Below are 10000 nucleotides of genomic sequence, written 5' to 3'. Positions count from 1 at the left end.
ACCTTCCTGCCGAAAACAAGTTCATCGGTCAGTGCTTCACTCGACTGACACACACTGTCGGGTCCATAAGTATTTGGACAGTCACTTTGCCTCTGTACTCTGCCACACTGGATTTAAAATGAAGCCGTCGACATGTGAAATTGTGACGACGCTGATGTTTATGATTTCTTTCCTTAATGAAAATTGCTGTAATTCCATACTTCTGTTTAACCCCTTGATTTTTGCTTCTCCTTCCTTCTTTCTTTCTGTTTTCTGCTGCAGCGACGGATTTCACCCTGAAGGCGGCGGACTGTCCAGACTCAGAGTTTCCTGTCAGGGTCGTTAACAACGAGCGCGGCTGCCTGTGGTACAAGAAGGACAATAAGTTCAAGATCCCCAAAGGTGCGTTCAGGCGTCACTGACTCACACCGGTCAGAGTTCGCAGCTGCTGCCTGAGCATCACCACGTCACGCTCACTTCCTCACTTCCTAACTCCATTCCCTCATATACTCACTCCCTCACTTCCTCACTCCATCACTCCCTCACTTCCTCACTCCCTCACTTACTCACTCCTTCACTTCCTCAATCCCTCACTCCTTCTCTTCCTCACTCCTTCACTTCCTCACTCCTTCACTTCCTCACTTCCTCACTCCTTCACTTCCTCACTCCTTCACTTCCTCACTCCTTCTCTTCCTCACTCCTTCACTCCCTCACTCCTTCTCTTCCTCACTCCCTCACTTCCTCACTCCTTCACTTCCTCACTCCTTCTCTTCCTCACTCCTTCACTTCCTCACTCCCTCACTCCTTCTCTTCCTCACTACCTCACTCCCTCACTCCTTCTCTTCCTCACTCCTTCACTTCCTCACTCCTTCACTTCCTCACTCCCTCACTTCCTCACTCCTTCACTTCCTCACTCCCTCACTTCCTCACTCCCTCACTTCCTCACTCCTTCACTTCCTCACTCCTTCTCTTCCTCACTCCTTCACTTCCTCAATCCCTCACTCCTTCTCTTCCTCACTACCTCACTCCCTCACTCCTTCTCTTCCTCACTCCTTCACTTCCTCACTCCCTCACTCCTTCTCTTCCTCACTTACTCACTCCCTCACTTCCTCACTCCTTCACTTCCTCACACCCTCACTCCATGGCTGTGTCTGAAATCACCCACTCATCACTCCCCCTCCTCTTTATAAAGGGAATTCGTTGTTGTTCTATATGGTCACTCACCAGCTACGATTTCGGACACTACTTGAGTCGCGATGGTAATTACGTTTTTGTCACAGGATTATGACGTAACTACAACGACGCCGGCCGGTGGACAATCCTATTATATTTAAAATATTTAATATTTATATCCGTGTCTATTTTCACCATTAATCAATGGTTTTTGACAAAAATTAGGCGAAATGGAGCAAGAAGAGAGAGAAGGCTGAGACGTGTTGCTGCTGCGAGACGCGCTCGAGCTCGCACTGCACCGCCGTCGCCTCGTCTCCTCTCTGCAATTTATCGGCGCAGCAAGCGCAATGCATCATGGTATATATTGGTCGGTTAGTGTCCATCGGATGTCCACTACTTTTCACGATGCATTCCGGGATACAATCAGTGCACTATATAGGGTATATGAAATTTCACTAAGAATTCGGACACCACTACAAAATGGCGAAGGCACTATATAGTAGTTAGGGGGTGATTTTGGACACAGCCCATCACTCCCTCACTTACTTACTCTTTCACTTCCTCACTCCCTCACTTCCTCACTCCCTCACTCCTTCACTTCCACACTCCCTCACTTACTCACTCTTTCACTTCCTCACTCCTTCACTCCCTGACTTCATCACTCCCTCACTCCTTCACTTCCATACTCCCTCACTCCTTCATTTCAACACTCCCTCACTCTCTCACTTCCTCACACCCTCACACCCTCACTCCCTCACTTCCTCACTCTCTCACTTCCTCACTCTCTCACTCCCTCACTCAATCACTTCCTCACTCCCTCACTCCATCACTTCCTCACTCTCTCACTCCCTCACTCCTTCACTTCCATACTCCCTCACTCCTTCATTTCAACACTCTCTCACTTCCTCACTCCCTCACTCCCTCACTTCCTCACTCTCTCACTCCCTCACTCTCTCACTTCCTCACCCTCTCACTTCCTCACTCTCTCACTTCCTCGAGACTGATTTAATCAATGTTTAATTCAACATTTCTCATCTTTCTGTGTTTCAGCTTATGTTCGTTTCAACTTGATCTCCCCGATGATCCAGAGGAGTCCTGAGAAGTAAGAGACAAACATGCCGTCGAACATCAGCTTTGTCTTGTTGACAATAATATCTGTAGTATAACCTGTAATTAAATAGAAGTATGTACAGATTGAAAAGAGTGTTACTAATAATGGGTTTAATAAAGGGTCAGATTCAGACACAAGAACAGTTACATGAATTAGAGTATTTTGATTCTGTAATTTGTCAGTTAAGTTTTGTGTAAAAAAGAACAACCCCCCAAAAAATATGAATAAAAGTGAAAAAGTGCTTGTCGTTGTTCCCCGTCAGTCTCGTCCTGTTCGACCTCTTCGTCAACATCCTGGCTCACAACCTGGCGGAGCCGGCGTACGAGGCCGACGTGGCTCAGCTGGAGTACAAGCTGGTGGCCGGGGAGCACGGACTGGTGATCCGGCTGAAAGGCTTCAACCACAAACTGCCGGTACTGATCATCCATAATGCTGATGATCCATAATGATATATATATGATTTATTTTTTCTTTAAACTGTCTTTGTTATAAATAAATATGAATAAACAGCAAACACATTTATGTAGAAGTTGAATTAAGAAGATAAACATGGTCAGAGGTCAGAGGTCAACCCTGCCTGTGGTGTTGCAGCTGCTGTTGAGGCTGATCGTGGATCATCTGACCGACTTCAGCGCCGAGTCCGGCGTCTTCTCCATGTTCTCTGAGCAGCTGAAGAAAACCTACTTCAACATCCTCATCAAACCAGAGCGCCTGGGAAAGTACGTCACAGAGCTAACGTTTCCCCCCGTCTCCAGTCTTTGTGCTAAGCTAAGCTAAGTCATAACTTCATATGAACATGTGACCCTGTGTAAGACGAACCTCTCTCTCTCTCACTCTCACACTCTCCCCCTCTCTCTCTCTCTCTCCCCCCCTCTCTGTCTCTCACTCCCCCCCCCTCTCTCTCTCACTCCCTCCCACTCTCTCTCTCTCTCCCCCCCCTCTCTCTCTCTCTCACTCCCTCCCACTCTCTCTCTCTCTCCCCCCCCTCTCTCTCTCTCTCTCACTCCCTCCCACTCTCTCTCTCTCTCTCTCTCCCTCTCTCTCTCTCACTCTCACACTCTCCCCCTCTCTCTCTCTCTTCCCCCTCTCTCTCTCTCTCACTCCCTCCCACTCCCTCTCTCACTCTCTCCCTCTCTCTCTCTCTCACTCCCTCCCACTCTCTCTCTCACTCCCCCCCCCCACACACACACACTCTCCTCCCTCCCTCTCCCTCTCTCACTCACTCCCTCACCCCCCCCCCCCCCCCCACACACAAACGCACACTCTCCTCCCTCTCTCTATCTCTCTCTTCCCCCCCCCCTGCAGGGATGTTCGTCTGATGATCCTCGAACACTGTCGCTGGTCCGTCATCCAGAAGTATCAGGCCGTGACGAAGGGTCTGACCGTGGACGACCTCATGACCTTCGTCAGCGGGCTGAAGGCGGAGCTCTACACAGAGGGGCTGGTGCAGGGGAACTTCACCAGTGTGGTGAGACACGGAAAACACAATCAAAATTAAACTGAACAGGAATATAAATGATATAATATTGTCAAATTTATGACAAATTCAGGACAAGGTGAATTAGTTGAATTATTGTCAGAAACAGGAAGTGAGCGTAGCTGCTGTCTCTCTCCCTCTCTGATTCTGATCTGAAAACTTCTCTCACAGTTTCTTCTTCATCTTCATCCTATATATTTTTATGAGTTTGGTTTTGATATCATTCACGTTGTTTTTTCCTCCGACAGGAGTCCAAGGAGTTTCTGCAGAACTTCACTGAGTGAGTAGCCTCGTTAGATTCTGACATAAATATTCACGCTCCTGAAAATGTAATAAATTGACTTGAAATAATCATAAAGCATGATTTATAAGAGTTAAACAATAGGAGGTAAAGATGAATCAGAAAGAAACAGATAGATACAGTATGTTTGATGAAGATCATGCTGAGTGTGTTTGTCTCTCTCTCTGCAGGAAGCTGCAGTTCCAGCCTCTGCCTGCAGAGGTCCCCGTCCTGTTCCGTGTGGTGGAGCTGCCTCAGAAGAATCATCTGTGTAAAGTCAAATCTCTCAACAAGGGCGACGCCAACTCTGAGGTCACCGTCTATTACCAGGTGAACCATGACCTCCACACACACGTTCACCTTTGACCTTTCACGACGTTTGGTCTTCATTCTCTCCGGAGGAAACTGAGATCTTCAGTTTCTCTCTCGATCGACTCGTCGGGTCTTGATCTATTCTGTCGTTGTGTGTGTGACTCTTGTTTTTCAGTCGGGGTTGAAGAACCTCAGAGACCACGCCCTCATGGAGCTGATGGTGGTGAGTGTTGTGACCTGTTTACCCACAAATGGTGTGAATATCGTGTCTTTACGCAGCCTGGCGTGAGTGAAGACAAATTTTGTCTATTTGTGTCTTTGCATCGACTTGTAAATCTCATCGCACGAAAAATTAGCACATTTGTCGTTTTCCTATAACAGGAAAATGTATTTGAGGCTAAATATTCAACTTTACTATAAATAACATAAGAAAAAACGAATATATGAAACTTGAATTGAGAAAAATATACGTTTAAAAAAAAGTAAAACAAAAACATCAATCTGTTCTGTTTCGTTTAGTCTGTGAAATGAAATTTTGATCTTGTCTGTGAAAGACTCACATCGATAAATCGGTCGAGCTTTAATCGTGACAACATCGTGAAGCTTCTGCAGGACGACGTGAATATTAACCTTAACGTCTTGTTCTCGAACATGAACGTCACTGACAAGAATGATGTCCGCAGCAAAGATCATGGAGATCATCAAGTTGTTCAACTATCAGACACATTTACTGATTTGTATCTGGTGGATTTAAACGTGTTGTCACCCTCAGATGCACATGGAGGAGCCGTGCTTCGACTTCCTCCGGACGAAGGAGACGCTCGGGTGAGTGTCGTCGTTCTTTTACGCTCGAGTCAAAACGGCAGTGACGATGTTTCCAGCACCTGACGAGCGTTTCTCTCTGACCCCCCACGACCTTCAGGTACCAGGTGTACCCGACCTGCAGGAACACCTCCGGAGTCCTGGGCTTCTCCGTAACCGTGGAAACGCAGGCCACCAAGTTCAGGTGAGGTGACGTCTGGCTTTCTTTTCCTGATGGATTCCCATCAGGAATCCGCTAAAAAACAGAAGGTGTCTCCCTCTCGCAGCACGGAGTTCGTGGAGGCGAAGATTGAGGAGTTCTTGGCGAGTTTCGGGCAGCGTCTGTCGGCTCTGAGCGACGAGGCGTTCAGGACGCAGGTGACGGCGCTGGTCAAGCTGAAGGAGTGCGAGGACGCTCACCTGGGCGAGGAGGTGGACCGCAACTGGTTCGAGGTGGTCACACAGCAGTACGTGTTCGACCGGCTCAACAAGGAGGTGAACACACGCACACACACACACAGTCTGAGTCCCAGTGGGAGGAGTTAGTACGTCTGCTGCCGTTAGCTCCGCCTCCCCCTGCTGCAGTTTGACTCTGGTCTCTTGTTTCAGATTGAGGCTCTGAAGCTCTTCAGGCAGCCGGAGCTCGTCTCCTGGTTCCTGCAGCACCGGAGCAACAGCAGCAGGAAGCTCAGCGTTCACGTGAGTTCATCAACCGGAGGGTCTGTGGTTATCATGGTAACTTCAGGTTTAACTCTGGGGGGGTTCTCTTGTTGCCGGGGTTAAATCCCCACAGTAACTGATGCTTAACGACCCTGATCTGCTCCGGAGCAGGTGAAGTTTGAGATTAGAGAATCGAAAACCAGTCACCAGTCAAACTACTTACTGACCAATCAAATCGCTGGAAAACCAGCGTCGTCGTTCTACAGGATCCTAACTGGGACAAAAGAGTTTAGAGTTAGTCATTTTGACCCCAAACTGACCTCCAGGTGTCAGCGTTTCTTCTCGTATCATATTAAAAACTTTATTCATGGTTCTGACGACGTCACTTGTAATTATCAACCTGGGAATCAGCCGCAGTGAGATCAGACAGGCAGTTTGTGTTCTTTCCACCGACAGACCCCGATAATTATTAAAAGTGCAGAGTCAGACGTGTTTGTGAAAGAGAAAGATTATATATTGTTATTCCACGTACAAAAACCCTCGTTTCACGTCGCAGAAGACTCAAGTCTCTTTACTTAACCACAGTGTGATGTGATGATGTGAAGAGATGCAGTGATTCTTCCACTTGTCAGGTGGTCGGTTTCGGGCTGGAGGAGAACGACCCTCCGGACCAGGGCGCCGCCTGCGGCCCCGGCGACTCCGACGGCCCGCCCGCCTCGGCCTACGGCGAAGTCAGCGAGCTGACCTTCCTGTCGGCAACCTCGCCGTCGCTCCAGGACGCCGCGCTCATCACCGACATCAGAGCGTTCACTTCTTCCCTCCGCCTCCACCCCTACCACAAAATCCTCAGCTAAGGCCATTCCCACATCTGCAAGCAAAAAGACTTCCTCGTCTCATCTCTGTCAGAGATCAATACGGTAACCATGGCGATGGCTAGCATTCGTAATCCCACTGTTTTTGACCGAAGAAGAACTGAGACGTTTCAGATGTCAGTTATATTCTGTTATGTGATAATGCTGCATTCAGGGCCCGGAGGAAAACGTAGCTCTGAGATTCTCACAAATAAATCATGTCCGAGGTAAATAATTCAATTCCAGCTGATTTTAATTTTGAATTATGGTTAATGAGGAAAAATGGCTTAAACAAGTAATCAGTTATTAAAATATTACATGTATTAATTTGACTAAGATTTTAAACGCGAGTGTCGGGGTGAGACTTTCTCCTCGTTGCTCTGTAACTGTGAAATGATTTAGATTTTTCCCAGGTCAAGTGAATGCAGCATGACGACTCAGGGCTCTGGTTTGTTATTAGTGATGACGATCATGTTCACACTGTAATGTTGAGTTTGTGGAGGATTTACATGAAGAGGAGAATGTATATCTGATGTTTAATCTCAGAATGTATTGTGATAGTTGGAGTGAGCCACTAAATCTGGTGGATTCGTCTTTAATGAGCTACATTTGCATTTCAAGGACAATTAAAGATACCAACGTAAATACATCATGAAATGTTCAGTTTTGTTTCTTCATCCTGTCATTGACATGATCATTAAAAACATGTTCATGTGTTTGTAACACGTCTTGTAGTAAGTTATTTGTCTCTGGCTTTTTCTGGTTATTTTGTGTACAGACGTGGAGACAAAAGATTATTTAGTTTTCAGTTCAGAAGGAAACGGAAAGAAACATTTTGGAAAAAGTACAAAAATCGTCTTGAGGCTGGAACCGGAGTTTTTTTTGTTGGTTCCCAGATATGAAAGGTTTTTGAGTAAGTCATAAAAAGTATTGGAATATTGAGTTATAAAAATATAATAAGTCATTAAAAGTCTTAGTCTATGGTATAAGTCTTGATAATTCATAAAAAAAGTGTTAGAATAGTTGATATTACCTTGAACTGATCATTTAAGAAGAAACTTTAAAAAAAAGAGATGAACAGAAATAAAAATAAGTCCACCTGATATTCGATTGAATGTATCGACTCCTTGTTTTGGTTTGCGCAGCATCTTTATTATGACAAAAATATGAAGACTAATGTACAGAGCAGCAGCATCATTGCGTAACATTAAATATGACTTGTTCCCCCCGGTCGTCACGACGACGGGGCCCAGAGCCTGTCAGTGAGTGTGATGATCAGCCGGCGACGAACAGACGAACGCGTGTTGAGATTCTGCCGAGCAGCTCGTGGGAATCCAGCTCCGCGGGTTTTCAACCAGCACGCAGTCGGAGCCGCCACCGCGGCGGCTCTGCGGCGCCCCCTGCAGCCTGGAGAAGGACGGCGAGCGGCCGTCCAACCACATCCAGCCGCTCGAACCTCCGGACAGACCTGAGGAACACGGACACGCGTGAACACGGAGCAGGATCCAGTCGACGAGCCTCCGAACAGTTCAGTGACTAACTGACAACAGATTCATTCACATCAGTGTCGATCAAACAGAAGATCAGAAACAATCAGGGAATAATATGGTAATAATACTCAACTTCACACATGATCACATCTCGTCGCAGTAAACAAAGTCATGATGATAATAATCTGATCAACAGGTTTGACTGTAATAGAGATGGACGACATGAAGCCAAATCATCATGATCGCCCCCTGGTGTCTTTTTGCAGTATAGGTCCTAAGCCCCGCCCCCTCCATGTCATGTGAGCTCGTTCTGTTCACCTGTTCATGTTTCTGATCACTTTGCTCTTGAGGCAACAAGAGGAAGTGGAGACGCGTCGTCCATCTTTGTTCACAGTCTTTGTTCCGAACAAAGACGAGCCTGTTCCGACACTGAGTCTGTGACCGTCGAACTGGGAAAGTGCTGCACGTTGTTGTTTCAGTAACTGGGACGTCCACCGTGTTGGTGCGTGTCACTCACCGATCCAAAATGGCTTCTTCCCGGCGAACCTCCACAGCCAGGTCATGTCCCTCCGGGAGCGAACGCTGGTCAGGCTGCTGTTGAACCTGAAGAACAAACGTCAGAGTCAGAGTCTGTGTGTTCTGGTCAACACCATTAGTGCCACAGGAAGTGAAGAGCTCCAGGACATGTTGAGCTAACACTGGTAGCACGCTCGCTCCACTTCCTGTCCGGTGGTTTATACGTTTGACCTGCGACAAGGACCACCTCATTGACTTGTCTGGATGATTGGCAGAGATAAACTGACCATCACAGCAGCTTTTTAATATCCCTTCATAAAGACATGCATTTATCAGGTTGAACACTAGGGGGCGTGTGTGCGTGTTGTTACATCAGTGAGCAGGTCCTCTCGGCGCTCGCCCAGCTCGCCACCGACGGGCTGATGATGTAACAACGTCTCCTGTAGTGAGTCCAACCGTCGGGACACGAGCTGCTGACGGACTTCACACTCTGACGAGACGAACACAGAGAGACAGGAAGTCAGACAGGACGACCAGCAACCATCAAACGACTGTGTGTGTGTGTGGGTGTGTGTACTTTGTGCTGGTGTCGCTCCAGGTGGTGTCTGGGAGCAGGGCGATCCATCTGAGGGGCGTCTGCACCTCGCACCTCCTGCAGGGGGCGACTGTGAGGAGACCAGCTCCACCCGGAGTCACCGGGCTTCAGCTCCTCGAGCCGCAGAGGACTCAGACTGTGGAACTGATGGAGGACGAGGAGGAGGAGGAAGAGGAGGAGGAGGAGGAGGAGGAGGACGAGGAGGAGGAGGAGGAGGAGTAAGATGAGGAGGAGGAAGAGGAGGAGTAGGATGAGGAGGAGGAGGAGGAGGAGGAGGAGGAAGAGGAGGACGAGGTCGAGGAGGAGGAGGACGACGAGGAAGAAGATAATGAGGAGGAGGAGGGGGAGGAAGAGGAGGAGTAGGATGAGGAGGAGGGGGAGGAGGAAGAGGACGAGGAGGAGGAGGAGGAGGAGGAAGAAGACGATGAGGAGGAGGAGGAGGACGAGGAGGAGGAGGAGGAGGAAGAGGAGGAGTAGGATGAGGAGGAGGAGGAGGAGGAGGAGGAGGAGGAGGAAGAGGAGGACGAGGTCGAGGAGGAGGAGGACGACGAGGAAGAAGATGATGAGGAGGAGGAGGGGGAGGAAGAGGAGGAGTAGGATGAGGAGGAGGGGGAGGAGGAAGAGGACGAGGAGGAGGAGGAGGAGGAGGAGGAGGAGGAAGAGGAGGAGGACGAGGAGGAGGAGGAGGAGGAGGAGGAGGACGAGGACGAGGTCGAGGAGGAGGAGGACGACGAGGAAGAAGACGATGAGGAGGA

General features: G+C 48.4%; 2 protein-coding genes across 6 annotated transcripts in view; one reads left to right on the top strand and one right to left on the bottom strand.

Moving 5' to 3' along the window:
* The window catches only part of nrd1b (nardilysin b (N-arginine dibasic convertase)), a 14580-nt gene extending 7213 nt beyond the window's left edge, over positions 1–7367 (top strand). For both annotated transcript variants that reach the window (XM_035646865.2, XM_047336828.1), the window contains exons 18-31: positions 1–27; positions 262–381; positions 2203–2254; positions 2526–2676; positions 2855–2982; positions 3569–3731; positions 3989–4020; positions 4212–4350; positions 4508–4555; positions 5105–5157; positions 5255–5338; positions 5421–5628; positions 5743–5832; positions 6426–7367. The exon at positions 1–27 is cut by the window's left edge and continues 60 nt beyond it. In XM_035646865.2, the coding sequence (XP_035502758.1) occupies positions 1–27; positions 262–381; positions 2203–2254; positions 2526–2676; positions 2855–2982; positions 3569–3731; positions 3989–4020; positions 4212–4350; positions 4508–4555; positions 5105–5157; positions 5255–5338; positions 5421–5628; positions 5743–5832; positions 6426–6647 (1517 nt within the window). In that variant the 3' untranslated portion in view covers positions 6648–7367. The remainder of the gene's footprint in view (positions 28–261; positions 382–2202; positions 2255–2525; positions 2677–2854; positions 2983–3568; positions 3732–3988; positions 4021–4211; positions 4351–4507; positions 4556–5104; positions 5158–5254; positions 5339–5420; positions 5629–5742; positions 5833–6425) is intronic.
* Positions 7368–7774: 407 nt separating this feature from the next.
* The window catches only part of frem1b (Fras1 related extracellular matrix 1b), a 34111-nt gene continuing 31885 nt past the window's right edge, over positions 7775–10000 (bottom strand). For all 4 annotated transcript variants that reach the window (XM_047336825.1, XM_047336826.1, XM_047336824.1 and 1 more), the window contains 4 exons: positions 9228–9389; positions 9022–9140; positions 8652–8737; positions 7775–8112 (listed from right to left, as the gene is read on the bottom strand). In XM_047336825.1, the coding sequence (XP_047192781.1) occupies positions 7904–8112; positions 8652–8737; positions 9022–9140; positions 9228–9389 (576 nt within the window). In that variant the 3' untranslated portion in view covers positions 7775–7903. The remainder of the gene's footprint in view (positions 8113–8651; positions 8738–9021; positions 9141–9227; positions 9390–10000) is intronic.

This window comes from Scophthalmus maximus, chromosome 13 (assembly GCF_022379125.1).
Source record: "Scophthalmus maximus strain ysfricsl-2021 chromosome 13, ASM2237912v1, whole genome shotgun sequence".
Taxonomy (NCBI): domain Eukaryota; kingdom Metazoa; phylum Chordata; class Actinopteri; order Pleuronectiformes; family Scophthalmidae; genus Scophthalmus; species Scophthalmus maximus.
The sequence above is the reverse complement of the archived record's forward strand: the minus strand, read 5'-3'. Positions and strand labels throughout refer to the sequence as shown.